The following is a 23,631-nucleotide window of genomic DNA, read 5'->3' on the forward strand; positions in this document are numbered from 1 at the left end:
GGCATCCAAAATTAGTGGTCACCCTTGAAAATGTTGGCCTAAAGATTTAACACAGGCCATTTCAAACCAGACTGGACAAAATAATGGCGAACACACTGCAGAGAACCATTCTGCACCAGAATGGGTGTGCGAATTAGACAACCTAACCAATCTAACCTTCCACCTCCTCCATCTCTAGTTTCAAATGTTATCTAAAAAATTAACAAATTATTTTTTTAAAACTGAAATTTTACCTGTAGAAATCCCATTTCTCTTGAAATTTTCAATATAATCATTGCCAAACGAGTCCTTCCCAACCTGCAAAGACATTATGTACATTAAATCTTTTACAGTCCACAAACTGATGTAATTCAACCATCATACACTAGACTTTATTTTACAGCTCTTTTATCTCAGTTACTTGATCAAATAGCATTTTACAGCTCTCTCCCACCTCTAAAACAAAAAGCACATCACAGATACAAACAAAATTATGCACCTTTCACACTCACCTTGCGTCACTGGTGTGACGTTGCACTCTACATGATTTTATGAAAATATGCTAATGAGTATGAATATAATGTAACTGGAATATGCTTCATGCAAAAGGTCTCTTGTAAGATATCATTACAAATCTTATAATCTACTGAGTGTGGTCATCCTATTTGCATAAATGTATCACTCTTGTATCTGAAACTAGAAATATGAAATATAACTCTGAGGTCCTACTGTAGTTATGCAAAGTGTGGGCTATTAATGGTGGTTTGGAATCCTGATGGCTCCCATCAACTAGGACAATTGACTGTGGATGGCTCTGTTTGCTTGCAGGCCTTCCTGTGAGTCAGGCTGGAAGGAATGAGGGCTTGAAGTCTTACAGTGATATGTGATCATGTCACCTGAACTGGAATCCATCTTTAACCTGGTGCTTTTCCATTTAGAAGGAGGGGTGAGAACCCAAAAAGGGACAAAGGATTCCTGCCTTATGCAAAAGATATATAAGGGGTTGGAACAGAACAAAGGGGGTGGCAGTCATGAGAAATCCCCTAGCTACCACCTGAGCTGAAACAAAGGCTGTACCAGGGGAAAGGATTGTGCCTAGACTAGGAAGGCATCCAGTCTGTGATAGAAGCTTACTGGAACATCTCTGAGGGTGAGATTTCATCTGTAATCATTTTCTTACTGTATTAGGTTTAGACTTGGGTGTTTTATTTTATTTTCCTTGGTAATTCACTTTGTTCTGTCTGTCATTACTTGGAACCACTTAAATCCTACTTTTTGTATTTAATAAAATCACTTTTTATTTATTAGTTAACCCAGAGTATGTATTAATACCTGGGGGGGGGAGCAAACAGCTGAGCATCTCTCTCTCTCAGCGTTATAGAGGACGAACAATTTATGAGTTTATCCTGTATAAGCTTTATACAGAGTAAAACCAGTTTATTTGGGGTTTGGACCCCATTGGGAGCTAGGCATCTGAGTGTTAGAGACAGGAATACTTCTTAAGCTGTTATCAGGTAAGCCTGCAGCTGTTGGGGGATATGATTCAGACCTGGGTCTGGTTTGTAGCAGGCAAACGTGTCTGGCTCAAACCAGGCAGGGCACTGAAGTCCTAAGCTGGCAGGGAAAACAGACTCAGAGGTAGTCAAAGCACATCAGGTGGCAGTCCCAAGGGGGTTTCTGTGATCCATCCTGTCACAACTGGCATTATAATTCATTCATCCTTCTAACAGTAAATTGAGTATTCAGTGGCAAAAATCTACATTAAGAAAGAGTTATGGTTGCTTGGTGAAAAAAGAAAAGGAGTACTTGTGACACTTTAGAGACTAACAAAGGTGCCACAAGTACTCCTTTTCTTTTTACAGATACAGACTAACACGGCTGCTTGGTGGCACATTATACCCTTGCAGAATGCTGAGTTGAGCAAAACTCAAAATTCTGAAAACCAGGAAATGCACAGTTAAGGTTGCCCATGCCCCAATATGCCCGATTAACATACAAACATTTATTCTGCTATGTCCACACTTGCTGAAATGTACAAACACTTCACCCCTTTTTACAACCCTTTCACTCTTACCCACACGATTCCCTCTAACATGCCACTGTAATAACAAAGACAGTCCTTGCCCCAAAGAACTCACAGCATAAGTTATTTGGTGGATGTGTGAAGGGTTTATGTATGTGTTGGGGTGCATTGGCACAGCTTTGGGCTGCAAGGTCGGGGTCCACTGGCAGAGCTAGGGTTTCAGGGGGATTAGGGTGCATTGGCAGTGCTGGGAAGGTTAGGATTGTATTGTATTGGACTGTTAGGACAATAGGAAGGTTAGGGTTGTATTGACAAAGTTGGGGGTGCAAAGGGGTTGGGATGTACCAGCCGAGAAATGGGGTGTAGGAAGGCAGCTATAAAAATAATATATAAAAATGGAAGACAGGGGAAGTTGATAGTATAAATAAATATAAATCAGAAGCTTTAAATCAGAAGGAATTGTAGAAAACTGGTAAGGGAAGCAAAGGGATACAAGGAGAAATTTACGGTCAGCAGTGGTAAGGCCAACAAGGAGTCTTTTAAGTATATTAGGAACAAAAGTAATCCTAACAATGGTATCAATCCATTACTAGATGTAAATGGAACAATTATCATGAATAATGCAGAAAAGGTGGAAGTGTTCAGCAAATATATCTGTTCTGTATTTAGGAAAAATAAAAATGGTGTAGTAATACATGAGAATACACTTTCCATTCCACTAGTATCTCATGAGGATGTCAAACAGCAGATACTAAAGTTTAACATCTTAAAATCAGCAGATCCAGATAGTTTTAAAAGAGCTGGGTGAGGATCATAATGTTGGATTTGTATAAGTCTTGGAACACCAGGGAAGTTCCAGAAGACTGGAAGAAAACTAATGTTGTGCCAATATTTAAAAAGGGTGAACGGGATGACTAGGGTAACTATAGGCCTGTCAGTCTGACATTAATTTAGTTGGGGTTGGTCTTGCTTTGAGCAGGGGGTTGGACTAGATGATACCCTAATCTTCTATGTTCTCAAGGCAAGATAATGAAGAAGACGATATAGGACTTAACATAAAGAATTAAAGGAGGCTAATATAATTAATGCCAATCAACATGGGTTTATGAAAAATAGATCCTGTCTGTCACAGAGTATCCCTTCACCTAGCCGGTGAATACCACAGCCTAAACTGTTCCTGTGGTGTCTTAGCCACAAACACACACAGACTGATTCTCTTTCACCATGTCGCATTTAATCTTCAGTGTCAAAGCATAACAGAATGTACCACAAGTTTACAGCAGTAGGAGTTTTCCACACAGTTCTCTTTTCTCTCCAAGGTGCACCCACTGAGCTCCCCGTAATTCCTGTTCCTTCCAAACATATCCCCCCGTTACTGAACCAATTGCCTCATTAGCCCAGCAACTGCCACCCAAGCATCAGTAATCCCCAACAGAAACTAGTTAATTGACTTCAATTCAACCTCAGTGACAAAGGTGCCAATGTTAGTGCCCTGTCATGCTGTCAAACTAACTCAATATCTTTTTTTTTTTAAAATGAGATTGCAGGTTTGGTTGAGAAAAGTAATAGTGTTGATCTAAGAGACTTAGACTTCTGTAAGACATTTGACTTGGTACCACATGGCATTTTGATTAAAAAACTAGAAAGACAAAATTAACATGGCACACATTAAATGGATTGAAAGCTTGTTAACTGATAGTCTCAAAATGTAATTGTAAATTGGGAATTGTCATCAAGTGGGTGTGTTTCTAGTGGGGTCCCGCAAGGATTGGTTCTTCGCCCTACACTATTTAACATTTTTATCAATGACCTGGAAGAAATCATAAAATTATCACTGATAAAGCTTGCAGATAATATAAAAATCGGGGAATGAAGGGTAAATAATGAAGATGACAGGTGGCGGATACAGAGTGATCTGCATTGTTTGGTAAACTGGGTTCAACTTCAAGCAAATAATATGCATTTCAATATGTCTACATGGAAAAGTATACATCCAGGGAAAAAGAATGCAGGCCATACTTACATTATGCGGTCTCTATTCTGGGAACCAGTGGCTCTGAAAAAGATTTGGGAGTTCTGGTGCATAATCAGCTAAACAAGAGCTCCCAGTGTGATGCTATGGCCAAAAGGGCTAATTCAAGCCTTGGATGCATAAACAGTGGACTCTCAAGTAGGCGAAGAAAGGTTATTTTACCTCTATATTTGGCACTGTTGCAACCACTGCTGGAATACTGTGTCCAGTGTAGGGGGTCCACAGTTCAAGAAGGGTATTGATAAATTGGACATGATGCAGAAAAGAGTCACAAGATTTATTAAAGGATTAAAAAACATAATTTTTGGTGATAGACTCAAAGAGTTCAATCTATATAGCTGAACAAAGAGAACGTTAAGGAGTGACGAGATTACAGTCTGTAAGTACCAACACGGGGAACAAATATAATGGTCTCTTCAGTCTAGCAGAGAAAGGTATAACATGATCCAATGGCTAGAAGTTGTACATTTTTAATGGTGAGAGTAATTAACCACTGGAACAACTAATCCAAGGGGTATGGTTGATTCCCCATCACTGGGGGGTTTAAACCAAGATTGGACATTTTTCTGAAAGACATGCTCTATTATTTTGGGGAAGTTCTGTCGCATGTGTTATACAGGAGGTCAGGCTATATGATCATGATGGTCCCTTCTGGCCTTGGAATCTATCAGTCTATGAAGGAATGTTGGGGTACAAGGTGGTTGGGGTACAAGGTGGTTGGGTGTACTGGCAAAGCTGACAGGTGTAGAGTGGTTGAGGTACACTGGCAGAGCTGGTGGATGCCCCTCACCTGAGCGCCAAAACACTCTCCCCTACCCTCCCACCCATGACCATTATCCCCAGTCCTGTCATTGCAGTCACAAACCTCTCTCCCCGCTATTCCCTCATTCTTCTGCTTCCAAAACTCTCCCCTTCCCAGGAAACATTCACATGTCTAACCAAAGTATTTGGGGAAGAAAAAGTACTTTCCTCACAAACAACACTGCCACCCATGATTCTCAAATTGCAGCAACCCCCGGCCACTCACTGCTTTGGTCTTAGGAAGAGGTGTCACGGATCCACAGGATCTGTGTTAGACCCCAGCTGTTAAACAGTCCTTTGGACCCCTTCAGTGTGCCAGACCCCCAAGGGGTCCTAGTCTTCTTTAGGGGCAGATCATGTGACCTCAAGATCTCCACAACTGAGGCCAGGTCTACACGAAAAAGTTAAGTCAACCCAGCTACGTCCCAAATGATGTAGTTAGCTGACCTAACCCCTGATGCAGACAGCATTAAATCAATGGAAGACTTCTTCCATGGACATAGCTACCACATCCCAGGAAGGTGAATTAACTACAGTGACAGGAGAATGCCTCTGTAGTTAAGTGATAGTGAGTGGCTATGCTGAGCCTCGAAGCTACAGCACTCCTGTTTCACACCATGAGCTCTGCCCAGTGAATCCAACTGAGATAGATTCCTGTTCAGAGACTTTTTACTCTCTTCAGAGATCAGTGCACCTCAGCAAGTATTTGTAATGACACCAGGCAGCCTTTTCAAAACAGAGAAGGGTTTTATTAGTCAACTACAAAACACTGCTGGAAAGTCCTTAGAAGCAAAGGTGAAGACAGAGTTCAGACTGGCCAACCTCAGGGCTCTACCTAGCCAAGCTGCTGTACAGTCCATTTTGGCTCTGTCTCCCTCTCTCTGTCTGTCAGTTCCAGGTGAAAGCTCCTGTCGCGCTCTAAAGGCCAGTCCTAAATACCTGACACCTTTCCATCCTTTGTCTTCCTCCTGAAGGACCCCCTTTTGAGTTTACATGTTCGCCTGCTGGGGTTTCCTGTTGCTAGAGGTCAATTGTTCAGTCCTTGGGGTTCCCATTTTCTTTCTGGATATTTCATTGATATGAGTGTTTCACCCAGCCCTTAATGACCCATTCATATCACTCCACACAGTTACCGGACCCAAGCACCTCATGTCTCCTGCTCTGCCCCAAGACCATCTTAACCCTTCTGCACCCCCTGAGTAACAATCCCTAGTCAAGTAAGTTATCATGCATAACAATATTACAGAAAATTCCCACTTCATCACAGGGGGATTGTGATAAATTTATCCTTAGTTATGTTAATTGAAGGTGAGTTCACAGCAATCAATCTCAATGAGGTCTGTCGGTGATTTATCCTGTACCTTTCAGTTTCACAGTACAAGGCAGTAGAAGGAAACCGTTTTAGGGAGAGCTATAACTCGGGAACCCCACAGTTAAATAACCCCAAGTCTGACACACTAACGCTACCCTGAACCCCAATGAGGATCATCAAATTTCAAAGCAATCATTTGTAACCATTTGGATTGTAGAGCACTTACAAGAGTTGAGCTTTAAAGCTTATAAAATGGCGGGAATGGAAACCCTCCAGATGTTTTTCCTATATCGGCACATGCACACTTCAAAAAATTGTACATTTTCTTAAATACTATTCTCAGTTTGGGCCCCCAAAGACTCAGTGAGTGCCATGCATGCACTACCTTGGGTAAAACTCAACAGAGTGAGACCACATTGACCAGCATCAATATTTATTTATTTCTAGCTCTGTGCAACAAAAACCCAACCCAACCCAACTGACCAAACATTTCAAAACTTTTTTTAAAATGTCTATTTTGGAGGGAATTATAGGTCCAGAACCCTTGGATCAAACAACTCCAAATTTGGGTCACCAATTCTACTCTGCACTCTCCTGAGGCAGACCGTATTTCAAAGGAATCTGACTCAGCATGTCAGTTTTGGAGGGCTTAGAAAGGGGATGACCTTAAAACAGAAGTAGTGATGCAACCTTAAAGATTGCATCACTATAATTCTATCCTGCACTTTTAGCCATTATTCAGTTTCAGACTGAAATAGTAATAATAATAATTCCATTGTTCTCTTTAATTGCAATCCACATTTTGAGTTTTAAAATATCTTTCTAGCTCTAAGTCTCCCCCACTGCAAAAATATCAGGTGTTACTAGAGAGGCCACTTGTCTGGTATTAAACCAGATGGTCCTCTTTTTGAGCGGTTTGTCTCTCACTGGTAGTGGGACAAAAACGGATGTGGTTTTGTCCGGTATCAGATGAAGGACAACACCCCGCCCCTCCAGCTCTTAAAATGGCACCCCTCTGTACGGCATGACCTTGCAAACACCATGTGTACAAGGTCATGCTGGCAGAGGCGGGGCTGCATGCTCCTAAAGATGGTGCTTCCCGTGCGGCATGACCTCACATGCACAATCAAACTATCAGGGGCATGGTCATACCTGCAGGGTTGGGCCCATGCCGTTGCTGGAAGTACTGGAATGTCCAGTGTTCTGGGAAGGTATGAGTGGCCACCTTAGGTTCTATACATTTTAAGTGTATAGTCTGGAAAGTGAGTCTGTAAACATGTTATCATAGGATTCTATATTTATTTTCCCTCTGGACTTCCAGACCAAATGCACTCAGTTTACAAATCAAAACATGATTTTTATTTCAACTGACGATGCTGAAAACTTTAAATAGGGTTTGAGAGTCAAGCTGTGCTCTTTTCTGCCTCTTACATCATCTTAAAGAGAGTCTGCAGTTGGAACTAAGCTTATCATTTTGAGTAGCTCTGCAGGGCTCACAGGAATAAACACTTTTTTTCAGTACATTAAGCAAATGTAACTCAAAAGACACACAGGGAACACATGTGGAGAAAGAAAAAGTGTCACTTTTACATGACCTAAACCCACATGTTCCATATTTATAAAGCCAATGTAACTTTTAATTCATCCAGTTGGGCCTATGTATTCAGCAGGGTCAGTTTCTACATGTCAGCATTGCTGTGTTGTTTGTACTCTAACTTCTGAGAGAGCAAATTGTGGTCTCAAGTCCCACACCAGAAACTGGGCAGCATTAATAGTGCAATTCAACCTTAAATGTTACTGCATGAGTCACCCTTCAAATAAGTTGTTAAATAAAGATCTGTTCTTCCCATCCTGGTTGCTGTCTAGTGGCCAATAAATTGGGCAAAGAATTGGGAGATAAGCCCAGTGTCCTAGCCAATGGTCTTTTTGTCCATGATACAAGTGCTATATTCAAAACTATGTTTGAGCAAGTGGTTGCTTTCTTGTCTACTGTGAGGTAAGTATGTACCTAAGCTCTGCAAGATACCTTGAATACAAGAAACACTATATAAAATCAAAATCTAACCACACATTTAAATCATAAGATGATTCTCTTCTTTTACTCATCCCATTGTACAGCCATATTTTGAAGTGCACTTCCATTTACAACATCTGCAAGAGATTTATCTTAAAATGTCACTAGGGACAGTCAATGTCTCTAAATAGCAGTTTGTAAGGCAGAAAATTGGTTGAGGACAGTCTAGGTCAGATGAAGTTAATGCTAATAAGTAGGACAAGCATGTGCTCTGGTTTGTGAGGGTGCATACCCATCGTTTTCAAGGAGGTTTGCAATTTGCAGTATTTCTGAATCACTGATTATTCCTGGATAGAGTCTGTGGTCAGGGACCTCATCAAAGTTATCCACGTCTTTGTGACCTAACAATTGTGTTATTACAGTGTGCTTTATCTAGAAATAACCATGAAGGCTTCTATGAAGCTCAGCTAGTGCACAAGGCAATAGCTACACACTTACTTAGTCATGGAGGCATTTCATAGCTGTTCTCCAAAGGCTGGATTGACTTTGTATTCCCTTCAACTTGCTGGTTTCAATCTATAAAGTCTATAAAGTTAGGGTCCTGGATATCTTAAAAACCTGCATCTCTTGCTACTCAACTGTCACAAAAATTGAGATTGGGGGGGAACTTTTGTTTACAGCTCCTATATTTGTACATCTTGATGCTGAAAGGAAGGTGTTCTTGGTGGACAGCCCTAGACCATCAGCATCCATGTCTGTGTATCTTCAGTGCACTGTGTAAGGCTCATCTATTCATTCAGGCTCTGCCTTCAGGGAGATGTGAATATGGGGCATCAAGATCATTTTAGAATTGAGTACATTTAATTCGACATCATCAATAAATGTAACATATTGTTTTTAAATGTTCGTTATGTGTGCTCAGACCCTGCTAGATTGAATATTTTATAAATAGGAAAACAAACACATTTCTTGGTCTATTGACTTACAGAAGATACTGTGTACTGAAATACTGTTTCTTTATTCCAGAATCACTACATTTATATCCCTTTCTACTAGGCTTGTAGCTACAGTGTTTGATGTAATTCACACTCATTCTTATTCACAATTTTTCAACATGTGCTTTCGCTGGCTTGCCATCAGTATTTTTCCATGTGCCATCAGGAGGGTTGACATCATCACAGATGAAATTCTAGCAGTCTGAGAGTCAAACTCAATCTGTACCTGCAAATTAATTGTATTGAAAAATATCTTTGCTGACACATCTTTTGTTCCATCTGTTCAGTGTGCTAAATTTTGTCATTAACTTTTTTTGGAGAGTGTTTACTCTTTTTCTTGCATAGGGAATGCAACCAGTTTTTGCTACTAAAAATAACAGAACTAGTAATGTGGAGAAAAACATGGCTTAAAAGGTGATTACATACTCTGAGCTGAATTATAGATGCAGCTACACTTTTATAACAAAGTAAAGGTTCAATTGCACTGTATTCTTTCTAAGTTGGGCTCACAGACCAATCTGTATGTTTGAACTGCTAGGAACTATAAAAAGGAAAGACTATATAAATGGCAATACAGTATTTCCTTTTTGAGAAAAAAATCAAATGCAACTGGGACACACAAACAGAATTTAACTCATCAGCTGCAGAACAATGTCATCAAGATTAGAGGAATCAGCTAGGATCATCCCAGGATAGCTGCTAAAAGTGAAACAATCAAGACCTATTCAGAACACATCATTTCCCTCTCCCTCCCCCCCACGGCGCTCCCCCCCACCACCTGAACACCTTTAATTAAGATTGTTAAGACTCACTTTTTTTGTGGTGGCCAATAAAGAAAGAGAAAGGATGAGCTTCAGGGTAAGATAGTAGCCTGGAACTCAAGAAATCTTAGTATATTTTCCAGTTCTGCCACAGGCTTTCTGTATGACCTTAGGCAAGCCACTTAATCTCCCTGTCCCTTAATTCCCTATCTGTAAAATGGAGATAATTATTAATTTCTCCCACCCTTTGTCTGTCTCATCTTTGGGGCTGTGACTGTCAATTAGTATATCCCTCTACACAATTGATGCTACTGTGATACATATAAAATAGCAGCAGCACCCACTGCTAGAGATATGCAGATCAAAAGACAGAAAGCAGCATGCCATTTGTCATTCAGAGTGGGTCAGGGTCAGTGGTTGGTATTGAAAATAAAATTCCACAGCAATTTATGGTATCCATGCTGCTCTTTATGTGGATCCATTATATTCATAACTCATGACACTTATTTTTCTTCACAACATCATATTTTTACTTGTAAGCTGAGAAAATATGACCTGGAATCTTTGAGAGAGACAATAAAGATGGAAATGCATGTTAAGATGTGCACTGAAGAGACCAATTAAACTGACACAAGTCAGACATTTTTCCTGCTGGACTGCAACACACTGTCTTCTGACAGTGGCCAATGCCAGGTGCTTCTGAGGGAATGAACAGAATAGGTAATCAAGTGATCCATCCCCTGTCGCCCACTCCCAGCTTCTGGCAAACAGAGGCTAGGGACACCATCCCTGTCCATCCTGGCTAATAGTCAATGATGGAGCTATCCTCTATGACTTTATCTAGTTCTTTTTTGAACCCTGTTATTGTCTTGGCTTCACAACATCCTCTGGCAAAGAGTTCCACAGGTGTGAAGAAATACTTCCTTTTGTTTGTTTTAAACCTGCTGCCTATTAATTTCATTTGGTGGCCCCTAGTTCTTGTGTTATGAGAAGGAGTAAATAACACTTCCTTATTTACTTTCTCACACCAGTCATGATTTTATAGCCCTCTATCATATCCCCACTTAGTCGTCTCTTTTCCAAGCTGAAAAGTCCCAGTTTTATTAATCTCTCCTCACATGGATGCTGTTCCATGCCCCTAATCAGTTTTGTTGCATTTTTCTGTACCTTTTCCAATTCCAATATATCTTTTTTGAGATGGGGCACCCACATCTGCATGCAGTATTCAAGATGTGGGCATACCAGGGATTTATATAGAGGCAATATGATATTTTCTATCTTATTATCTATCCCTTTCCTAATGATTCCCAACATTCTGTTTGCTTTTTGGACTGCTGCTACACATTGAGTGGATGTTTTCAGAGAACTATCCACAATGACTTCAAGAGTGGTAACAGCTAATTTAGACCCCATCATTTTATATGTATAGTTGGGATTATGCTTTCCAATGTGCATTACTTTGCATTTATCAACATTGAATTTCATCTGCCATTTTGTGGCCCAATCACCCAGTTTTGAGAGATCCTTTTGTAGCTCTTCGCAGTCTGCCTGGGACTTAACTATCTTGAATAGTTTTGTACCATCTGCCAATTTTGCCACCTCACTGTTTACCCCTTTTTCCAGACTGCTGGGAGACACCACTATTTACCTCTCTCCATTCTGAGAACTATTTATTCCTACCCTTTGTTTCCCATCTTTTAGTCAGTTACCAATCTATGAGAGGACCTTTCCTCTTATCTCAGGACAGATTACTTTGCTTAAGACCTTGTCAAAGGTTTTCTGAAAATCTAAGTACACTATATCCACTGGATTCCCCTTGACCACATGCTTGTTGACTCTCTCAAAGAATTCTAGTAGATTGGTGAGGCATGATTTCCCTTTATAAAAATCATGTTGACTCTTCCCCAACAAATCATATTCATCTATGTGTCTGACAATTCTATTCTTTACCACAGTTTCAACCAGTTTGCCCAGTACTGAAGTTAGGCTTACCACCCTGTAATTGCTGGGATCACCTCTGGAGCCTTTTTAAAAAATTGGTGTCACATTAGCTGCCCTCCAGTCATCTAGTACAGAAGCTGATTTAAATGACAGATTACATACCACACTTAGTAGTTCTTCAATTTCACATTTGCGTTCCTTCAGAACTCTTTCGTGAATACCATCTGGTCTTGATGACTTATTACTGTTTAGTTTATCCATTTGTTCCAAAACCTCGCCTAATGACACCTCAATCTGGGACAGTTCCTCAGATTTGTCTCCTAAAAAGAACGGCTCAGGTTTGGGAATCTCCCTCATACATCTTCAGCTGTGAAGACCGAAGCAAAGAATTCATTTAGTTTCTCCACAATGGCCTTATCGTCCTTGCGTGCTCCTTTAGCATCTCGATCGTCCAGTGGCTCCACTGGTTGTTTAGCAGGCTTCCTGCTTCTTATGTACTTACCAAAAAAATTTGCTGTTACTTTTTGAGTCTTTGGCTAGCTGTTTTTCAAAATTCTTTTTTTGGCCTTCTTAACTATATTTTTACACTTCATTTGCCAGGAGTTTTTGCACCTTTCTATTTTCCTCACTAGGATTTAACTTCCATTTTTTTAAAGGATGCCTTTTTGCCTCTCACTGCTTCTTTTACTTTGTTGTTTAGCCACTGTGGCACTTTTTTGGTTCTCTAATTATGTTTTTTAGTTTGGGGTATACATTTAAGTTGAGCCTCTATTATGGTGTCTTTAAAAAATTTCCATGCAGCTTGCATGGATTTCACTTTTGGCACTGTACCCTTTTAATTTTTGTTTAACTAACTTCCTCATTTTTGTGTAGTTCCCCATTCTGAAATTAAATGCTACCATGTTGGGCTGCTGTGGTGTTTTCCTTGCCACAGGGATGCTACATCTAATTATATTATGGTCACTATTACCAAGCGGCTCAGCTATATTCACCTCTTGGACCAGGTCCTGTGCTTCACTTAGGACAAAATCAAGAATTGCCTCTCTTGTGGGTTCCAGGACTAGCTGTTCCAAGAAGCAATCACTTAAAGTGTCAAAAACCTTTGTCTCTGTATCCCATCCTTTGGTGTCAGGTACCCAGTCCATATGGGAATAGTTAAAATTCCCCATTATTATTGAGTTTTTTATTTTTATAGCCTCTCTAATCTTCCTGAGCATTTCACAGTCACTATCACCATCCTGGTCAGGTGAACGGAACTATATCCCTACCATTATATTCTTATTATTAGAGCATGGAATTACTATCCATAGAGATTCCATGGTACATTTTGGTTCATTTAAGACTTTTACTTCATTTGATTCCACACTTTCTTTCACATATAGTGCCACTCCCCCACCAGCATGACTTGTTCTATCCTTCTGATATATTTTGTACCCTGGTATTACTGTGTCCAACTGATTATACTCATTCCACCAAGTTTCTGAGATGCCTATTATATCAATATCCTCATTTAATACAAGGCACTCTAGTTCACCCATCTTATTGTTTAGACTTCTAGCATTGGTATATAAGCACTTAAAAATTGTCACTTTTCAGCTATCTGGCATTACGTGATGTAATTGAATGGGACTCTTTTTCATTTGACTGTTTCTCATTAGATCCTACCTGTATTTTATCTTCCATCCTCTCCTCCTTACTAGGACATAGAGCAGGGGTTCTCAAACTGGGGGGGGTCAGAACCCTGCAGGGGGTCACGAGGTTATTACCTGGGGGGATCATGAGCTGTCAGCCTCATCCCAAACCCCGCTTTGCCTCCAGCATTTATAATGGTGCTAAATATATAAAAAACTGTTTTTAATTTATTAGGGGAGTTGCACTCAGAAGCTTGTTATGTGAAAGGGGTCACCAGTACAAAACTTTGAGAACCACTGACAGAGAATCTCCATTAATAGATTCTCCCCTAAGGGATGTCTCTGCCTTATAAAGCACTTGGAAATTTTGGGATCAAATTGGCTATGAACATGTAAACATCTCATATTATTATTAAAGAATGTGAAACTGAAAACAAATTATGAAAGGCAAAATCTTAAGACTGAAATTTCAAAAACCTGGGATAATCCACTAACATAGGCATTAACATTGTTTGATGTTAAGCACTTTGATTCCTTAAGATGACTTGTTTGTGACCCGGTAGTGCCAAGGGCAGCCCTCACTGGAAATGCGAAGGTCAGAGGCAGGCTGCAAAAGTGAGAGCAGATACTCCTATGACTGGGGGGTAACTCTGAAGTTAAATTCCCCAACCAGTCACAAACTATTCTCCTGATCCCCCACACTCGTTATCAAGAAGCAAAAAACGAAAAAAAAAACGAAAAAAAAAAGAAATAATACAGCCCCCTTTATTGCATTCCAGTTCTCTGGCTCCCACTCAGCACCACGGTGCAGTAAGGTGAGGAGTTATTTAAAAACTCTTCTCACTATGCAAAATGTTCTTCTGAACCGCAAAGGGCCAGCCATATTGCCAGGTCAGTGTTAGGCTGGATCGTACCCAAAATACCACACTGTCAGCCAAACCTTTAGCATCTAAAACTAAAGGTTTATTATAAGGAAAAAAGAAAGAACAAGAAAACAGCTGTTAAATGGTAAAGCAGTCACATACATACAAAGACTTCAAAGTCCACATATCAGGTCAGGGCTGTCCCTAGCTATTTGGGTAACCTACGCAGTCCCCCTGCAGGGGAGGGGGGGGCAGTGTGGGGCCCCAGGCCTCCATGAGGGGAGGTGGGGGGGCTGGCCCCAGGCCTCTGCGTGGGAGCTGCGTGGGGCCCTGGCCCAGGCCACCTCAGGGGGGGGACTGGCCCCAGCCTGCTCCGCTCCCCTGGCTCCTAGACTTGCGGCCGACGAGTGCTGGGGGCAGTTCCCCCCTCCCCCCAAGCCTGGGAGCCAGGGGAGCAGAACAGGCTGGGGCTGGGTCACTCTACTTCCCACAGGAAGTGGCCAGCCCCCGTCCCCCACGGAGGCCTGAGGCCCCACACAGCCCCCCGCAGAGGCCTGGGGCCAGCTCCCCCGGCTCCCAGCCGCGGAGGCCTGATGCCCCAGGCTGCTCTGCTCCCCTGGCTCCCAGGCTTGGGGACAGGGGAGAACCGCCCCCCAGCATTCACCGGCAGCGCAACTGGGAGCCAGTTAGAAAGATGTAGAAAAACTGGACAGAATCCAGAAGAAAACAACAAAAATGATAAAAGGTTAAGAAAACCTGACCTATGAGGAAAGGTCAAAAATCGGGCATATGTAGTCTTGAGAAAAAAAGTCTGGGGGGAGACCTGAAAACAGTTTTCAAATACGTAAAGAGGATGCTAGAAACCCTGTCCCTGCCTGAGCATTTGAGAGACCAGGGTCTCCGCAAAACAGACACTGATCTCCATGTGGACAGGTACTCAGGGAGGGAAGTGCAGGAGACGCAGCCGTTGGCTTTCCCTCTCTTAGCCTTCTCTGCCATGCGGCACTCTGTGTGGGTTAGCAAGGACAGAGTCCTGGTGACTGAGGAGAAAAGGAATCCTCCTTGCCAACAATGGCAGACTCCGACAGTCTGAAGATTTTTAGCCTCCCCTATTCTTTTCCCCCTTCATCTTGTTCATAATTGCTCTGCAACGGGGAGGAGCTGGAGAGGCAGATGAAATCTGGCAGTTTCTCAGAAGTGGAGCCACATCTCTCCTGCCACTGATTGACAGGTTTGGTCTGCCTCCAAGGCTGCATAGAGCAGAGTACCCCAAGGTCATTGATCTGTGGACCTCATTATGAATAAAAATTCCATTCTTTCCAATCATATCTGCCCTCTTAGAAGAGACATTGGTCCATCAAACCTGGTTTCCAGTCCCTACCCATGGCCAATATCTGGTACTTCAGTAGAATGGGGGGGGGGGAAAGCAGTGCATCCAGTCAAGTGTGGAATGCTCTATATGGTTACAGCAGGGCAGGTAAAGGCTAGAAGGGGCGGGAGTTCCATCTTAATCCTAGCAGTGATCAGCCCTGAACCAGAACATTTAATTATCCTTATCGTTCCCTGTATACCAACAGATGTTATTAACAGTAATAAAATTATCATCCCTTTCCAAAATCAAGGTGTAATAACACAGGAATATAGGAACTGCCTGACTGAACCAGACCCACGATCCATCCAGCCCAGAAGCTTGTCTCCAACAGGAGCCAGCACTCAGATGCTTCAGAGGAAGATTCATGAAATTCCACAGCAGGCACATGTAGGATAATCTGTGGTTCCCTGCTCCCTGCAAAGATCTCATTCTAATCCCTAATAAAGGTTGGTTTAAACCATGAAGAATGAAGTTTTATATCCCTTCCAAAATTTTTGTTAGCCTATCAGTACTTGACTGGGACCACTTATGGCAGTGAATTCCAGGCTGATTATATATTATTAAATATGTAAATACAGCATGGCTGGTGAATGCAGAACCGGAAAATATCATCAATTTACCTCTCGTTCTTGCAATACAGGACAAGGTAAAAAGGAGGAACTGGTCAAGTTTAACTCAGTATAATTCTGAATATCTCAAGTTCTCTCCGGTGACATTATTCTAGGCTTTGTGGTTTCTCATTACATGCAATTCCCATCAGACTTCTAACCAACTCTTTGTTCTGGCTGTCTTGTAAATACCAGAAGAACAGTTTCCCTGGCAGTATTTTATTAATACATTTCGAACCAAAACCAGACGAGAAGAGATGCATTAAAAAGAGAGTTAACTTTTCTATCAACCACATAAAAGTTCCACTGAAGCTTGGATGAACATTTGGCTTGGTTGTTATCCAGTGGCCTCAAGAAAATGCTTACCTTACAAATCATCAAGGTCTTGGCCCCAAGTCGAGCAGCCTGGATGCACTGATTGGCTCCTTTCCCCCCAAAACCAACGAAAAACTTATGTCCATGGATAGTTTCTCCAGCTTTTGGCAGACGAGTGGTAAGGCTATTGCAATTTAAAAACAAAACAAAACATATATTAGTAACTGATAGGTCAAGAGTCGTAAAAATAAGAGTTACATTGATACAATCCTAAGTGGCACCAATGTTCAAGCTGGTGCTACAGCAGGAGGCAGTGATGAGTTAGCCTTTCATTCAATAAATCACAAAAACTGATGATATGAGAGACCTGTTGGGTTATCTAGTTCATCTAGTACCCATGTCAGGTTGTTTCCTACCATATTTTATAAATGCTTTGTCCAATCTAGTTTTAGAAGTTCTAAGCAAAGGAGGAACTATTTTTTTTGTCACAAGTTTGTACAGCACCTAGGATAATGAGGTCCTGGCCCATGACTGGGATCCCTAGGAGCTACTACCATAGAAATAAATACATTAATAAAACAATAGATCTCACTGTTAGGAAGTTTTACCCTGATATTCAGCCTACATTTTTATATTGTTAATTTCATCTCATTATAGCTAATTATCATAGGTGCCGACTCTGTGGGTTCTCCAGGGCTGGAACACCCACGGGAAAAAAAATGGTGGGTGCTGTGGACCCACCAGCAGCCCCCACATCAGCTCCTGCCCACTGGTGGGCCCCGCCAATCAGTGCCTCCCCCTCCCTCCCACTTGCCATGGATCAGCTGTTTAGTGGACTTCAGGAGGTGCTGGGGAGGAGGAGGAAGGGGAGGAGTGAGGGTGGGGTGTGCTCAGAGTAGGTTGGAGGGAGGGGGCAGGTCCTGGAGTGGAGCGGGGGTCAAGCACCCCTAGGGAAAGGACAAAGTCAGCGCCTGTGCTAATTATACCTCCTTTGACTACCCTACAGAAATTTTTCTCTCACATTGGTATTTATACCTGTCAAGGTTCCTTCCCCACTCTGAACTCTAGGGTACAGATGTGGGGACCTGCATGACAGACCCCCTAAGCTTATTCTTACCAGCTTAGGTTAAAAACTTCCCCAAGGTACAAACTTTGCCTTGTCCTTGAACCCTATGCTGCCACCACCAAGAGTGTTAAACAAAGAACAGGGAAAGAGCCCACTTGGAGACGCCTTCCCCCAAAATATCCCCCCCAAGCCCTTCACCCCCTTTCCTGGGGAAGCCTTCATAATAATCCTCACCAATTGGTCCAGGTGAACACAGACCCAAACCCTTGGATCTTAAGAACAATGAAAAATCAATCAGGTTCTTAAAAGAAGAGTTTTAATTGAAGAAAAAGAATCACCTCTGTAAAATCAGGATGGTAAATACCTTACAGGGTAATCAGATTCAAAACACAGAGAATCCCTCTAGGCAAAACCTGAAGTTATAAAAAGACACAAAAACAGGAATACATATTCCCTCCAGCACAGCTTATTTTACAAGCCATCAAACAAAAGAAAATCTAATGCATTTTCTAGCTAGATTACTTACTAACTTTACAGGAGTTATAAGGCTTACATTCCTGATCTGTTCCAGGCAAAATCACCACACAGACAGCCCAAACCCTTTGTCCCCCATCCCCCTCCAGATTAGAAAGTATCTTGTCCCCTCATTGGTAATTTTGGGTCAGGTGCCAGCGAGGTTACCTTAGCTTCTTAACCCTTTACAGGTGAAAGGGTTTTGCCTGTGGCCAGGAGGGATTTTATAGCACTATATACAGAAAGGCGGTTACCCTTCCCTTTATATTTATGACAATACCCTTCAGAGAGTTGTAGATCATTACCATGTCCAACCACCTCTTAGCGGCCATTCAGACATGCTGTACATATTTATCTCTTTTAATCTTTCTTTGTAAATTACACCTTCCAGCCACCTAATCATTTTGCTCTTCTTTGCATTTCCTCCAGTTACATCTACATCTTCATGGGACGAGGTGCCCTGAACTGAATGCACTAGTACAGGTGCAGATTCACCAGAGTTGTACACAAGATAGTCTGGAATCATTCTGTTTTGAAAAGATATATTTTGTTAACTCTAGCAGATTTTTTGAATACTCCAAGAAAACAAAATAAATAAATCACCTCTACTCCTGTGTAAAAAATTCACCTGAATTCATAGGGCTAGTCTCCCTATGTCAGTTATATTAATAATAAATAGTCTAGAGAGGTTGTCCTATACCATGGCAGAGCAGCATTTGGTCATATTACCCAAAATTCTGCTTCTTTGTGACAGTGAATACCAAACACAAGGTTCAAAAAATAGAATATATTTTACCTCCTAGGCTACCCCAAATGCAACAAGCTCAGCACCTGTTGGGAGAGAATGCCTTTTGTCACTCAACAGCAACTCATCCAGCTGACTGAACACTTGTGTGGACAAGCTCCAAAAAATGGTTTGAAGGCTGGTGGCAAAAAGATTCTCAGAGGGGAAGCTATGAAGTAGGGAAAGGGGAAGGTTCAGAGCTTTTGCAAGAATGCAGTGGAGCTTTCCCCAAGGAGGAGCAGAATACCTGTGGCTGTTTGTAATTACAGAGCATTAAAGGATGTTCAGCCAAGTAGATCTCGCCACTGGCTGAACATCCCTAACCCTTTCATCTGGAAGAAAGTTGAAATGGGACAGCTCTGTACTAATGGATCACTCCTAAGTACCTGTTGTGAAGGACGTGGAAACTGCCTAAAATAGGTTAAATATTGTATTTTCTTTGAGTGTTATTGTGTTGTTTTCTATATGATTCCAAAGGATTAATTCCTGAAGGAGCTAAAGGCATGTGAGCAGGAAAGCAGATAATAGCTTCTGGTGGTCCTATTCCCCAATACTTAAAAGACAATGCAGGTGTCATTCATGTGAAGTTTCATCTCTGACCAGGTTGAATTCAACCTCTGGCTTGTAACCATATGAATAAATATGAATATCATATACGGGTAGAGGGGATCCAGGTGGAAAAATGAAACAAAAAACTTTGTGGTGGATAAAAAGACAGTCCCTGAAAGGCATGAGAGAGAGAGAGAGAGAGAGAACCTCCAGTCCCCAAAGGTTGGGATGTCTAGGATATACTAGGCCTACTTAAACCTTTAGGCAAGAATCAGATGTGTGCAGATCTTTTATTATGTCAAACCTTCATTTCTCTTGCTATATTGTACTCCTACTGCTATGATTAGACAATACCCTGTTTTGAAAAGGCTATTTGTTGTCTCTGTGTTTAACACTGGTCACAGCTCAAGAAGGGCAGACTTGCAGGCAGCCAATCCCTGTTGGGCATGCTGAGCAATCATGGTTGGTACACAGGATACTGGAGCCCGGTCTAAGAGTGGCAGAATCATGGGATTCCACCCTGAAAGAGTTGAAGGAACAAGGCTTATCATCTATGCGGATGCACTCGGAGAGATCAGGGAGGGATCAAAGGTGTAGCTAGCTAGTCCTGAACCGTGTCACCTGTTTCCAAGGAGATGGGAGTGGAAAGACAGGATGGAGAAGTGGAAGGGTTCCAGCTATTTTAAACCAAAATACATAGATTTTTTTTAAAAAATCAATCAACGGATGGGTTATGAAGTGTTGAAATAAAGTCAGCATTTACAAATGATTGCCACCCAGAGGCATGTCACATTCTGCAGTGTTTCCCTATACTGAGAAGAGGGGATAACTGCAAGATCTCAAATACCATTGTGTAGTTAATGTGGGTGCATGCTGACTTTTAATGGCAACCATTACAATTGACTGCTTCTTGCACTAATTCATGTGTCATCAGAACAATGCCTTGTAGGGAACCAAAATATTGATGGCTGTGGAGCTGAGCATGGCTGTGTTTTGAAGCTTTCAAAAGACTCCCATTGTGACAACATCGTAGTAAGTGCAGGCAACCTTCTAAAGCTATATGTCATTTCATAATGAACAGTCATTTCACTCAACTTTGAAATTAGATTAAGAAAGCGTGTATCCACTGCTAATTCACTTTCATTCCTGAAGACTTTTCCAGGAGACTGGGATTTATTCTAGATATGATTAGGCTCAACAAAAGCTACAATATATTTAAACAAAGGTCTGTAACCACAGCTTCCCAACAGAAGTCAGGTAGTAGCCCTGCTCTCTGAGTTCATGTACACTTTCCAAGAAGCAGATTCATATAGATTCTTGATTTAACAGTGAACAGAGCTGTTCTTCTCAGTCACACTGATGTAAATCAGAAGTAACTCACAATTAAGTCAATGGAACTAAACTCATGTGAAAGCAGGGTAAGTGAGATGGGAATTCAGCCCTCAGTGTTTAAAGCAGCATAGCATAACTAGAAAAGGATTACTTGTGGCACCTTAGAGACTAACCAATTTATTTGAGCATAAGCTTTCGTGAGCTACAGCTCACTTCATCGGAAAGCTTATGCTCAAATAAATTGGTTAGTCTCTAAGGTGCCACAAGTACTCCTTTTCTTTTTGCGAATACAGACTAACACGGCTGTTACTCTGAAACATAGCATAACTAGTGCCTGTGGGAAGCAACCAGCTTGCTTAATATGGGAAGATGACCTTTGTTGTTGTTTATGAGAATGTGCAATATGAAGACCAAAGATCAAGCTAGAACAGTGAATTACAATTATGCAATTCTACAACTATTCCAAGCAAATTAGGCAAAAAATATTCAGCTAGTTCTAAGTAATTCACTCTAAAAAACTGATCTGGCTTCAAAAAATGATCTCTGATCATTTAGGACACTTCTCCACTTCAATCCTATTATTAAACACAATCACAGTACTGATCTATATATATAGATCTGGAGATTTCACTTTTACTGAAACAGGTATTCAATCAAAAGAAACATTGTTCTAATATAACGCTATTATCTTGTCATTTAATTCTGCAATGATAAGCGAATACTAGATTTTGATCATCAGACAATCTTAACATGCAATTCAGGCTTCTGTTATGAACAGGCAATGATGAGTAATCTGTATGATTAAGGAACCATATGAGTTCTTAGGTTATTGATGGTGTCACAAAGAGTACTCATAATACATTAAAAATGACGAAACAGCTAATGTTAGTAAAAAACTAGGCTAAACAAGTTAATTAGAAAAACTGTTACACCAATTTTCAAATGGTTATATGCAATGTTGTGTAACGCAATTTACAACTTTGACGTAACTTGAAAACATTAAACTAGATAGCAAATGGATTTAAGTGGAAAACTGAACAGCCTACATCTTAGCTTATGGAGCAATTTCTGCTCAATTCTGTAAAGAATAAATGCTATATATTGCACACCAACTACATACTGAAACCTTACATGCTACGGATAACACTGTCCAGTTTTGACATATTTCCCCATTCAATAAATGAAAAATAAAATTATAAAATATATAACACGTGTTTTGCAAATTGTGGGCTTAATAATTATATTATTTCACATTTATAGAGCACCTTTCATGCTGAAAGATCCTGAAATGCTTAACACACAACAAGTAGAGGAATCAGTTAACTTATCTCTGAAATACAATCTGTTCTTGGACAAGATGCAGCAGGTGTTTAATGGTGTACAAGAACAATTCAGTTTTGGACAGGAAGTGAAGAATACCATATCGAATTGAAACTTTAGAGGATTTAGTTAGGCAGAATGAAAGTACCTAAGTTAGAATTTCTCTTCTACTACGTAAGGTTCCATGAGGTCCTTAAAGGGTACGAATGGTTAGCATTTTTAAAAAAATAAACATCTCAGGAATGATGGAATTGCAAACAGTACAGAGCCCCTCAATACCTTGCTGGGGCACAAGTTCAACACTCTCTCATAGGGAAAAGTTCTATCTACTTTCCACAGTATTCTGGATTTTCTTTGAAGAGCTCCCATCCAAGTAGTGGTGAGATCATAGCCAAAGATGGAAAGACTAACGGAGTGGGGGGCGGAGGGGAAGCTGTGCTTGCATAAATTAGTTTTTAAATTAATCAAGCTGTAAGGTTTTACTTCTAAATAAAGCTTGAAAATTTATTTGTTAATGTCTATGCAGGCTTTTAATGTGTAAATTAATACAAGTGCTACATATTAAGTATTATCAAACAAATATAGTATATAGCTTACTAGTTTTGTAGAGAGTAAAACTACTGACTAGCAATACATTTTACTTTTAAAATTACATGTTCTAATAGGCAATTTAGAGGGGAACAAGAGAATTTTCATGTCCACTTAAATACATCATTATTTAAAGTGAACACCAATTACACTAGAAGACAAAAAAAAAAAAATTCCAAGCATTCTTCTTGAACCACAAGGTGAGAGTAGAATTTGACATAGCTAGTCATCTGGCATGCTGTGACTCCTGCTTACTTTGCCAAACATTATTGTCTCATTTCTTCACTGTGCTTCTCCTTCTGTTTGTTGTAATGACTTACTGTCTGTGATGTTATACTTCGTACGTATGTATTTTGGCGAAGGGACTGCCATGCTACTTTATTATACATTTGTACAGTGCCCAGCACAATGGGATCTTGGTCTCTAGGTGCTACCTCAATACAGATAATAACAGAACAATGCAGAAATGCTGCTTGCAAAAGTAAAGTAATAAAATATATGGGCTAAAACCTGGCTCTGCTCCCTCTGAGTCACTCTTTCAGTGCAAAGGGAAAAAAACTGGCTGTATCTGCCCTGCTTGGAATTCCCCAATATTGGGGAGTCCCATGTGGGTTTAGAGACAGTGTAGCAAGTGCCTATCCAGCTCCCATAACCACTGGACCCTGTTAGGCTAAGGACCATACAAACACATAGTTGAAAAGTGGTGAAAAAAACCCATCACTTGAGTCATTTAAAATTTAGCTAGTCAAAATGCTAGAGAATATGCTAGAGGAAACAATCCTGCATCAGATGGGATGTAGACAAAAATACAGCAATTCTTTCAATATCTGAT

General features: G+C 40.9%; 1 protein-coding gene across 3 annotated transcripts in view; it reads right to left on the reverse strand.

Moving 5' to 3' along the window:
- RBKS (ribokinase) overlaps positions 1 to 23,631 on the reverse strand; it is a 114,219-nt gene that overhangs the window by 63,159 nt on the left and 27,429 nt on the right. For all 3 annotated transcript variants that reach the window (XM_084622919.1, XM_084622920.1, XM_084622918.1), the window contains exons 2-3: positions 16,699 to 16,831; positions 234 to 297 (exon numbers count right to left, since the gene is read on the reverse strand). In XM_084622919.1, coding sequence (XP_084479045.1) covers positions 234 to 297; positions 16,699 to 16,831 — 197 coding nt within the window. The remainder of the gene's footprint in view (positions 1 to 233; positions 298 to 16,698; positions 16,832 to 23,631) is intronic.

The sequence above is a fragment of the Lepidochelys olivacea genome (assembly GCF_965140295.1).
Source record: "Lepidochelys olivacea isolate rLepOli2 genome assembly, chromosome: 3".
NCBI lineage: Eukaryota > Metazoa > Chordata > Testudines > Cheloniidae > Lepidochelys > Lepidochelys olivacea.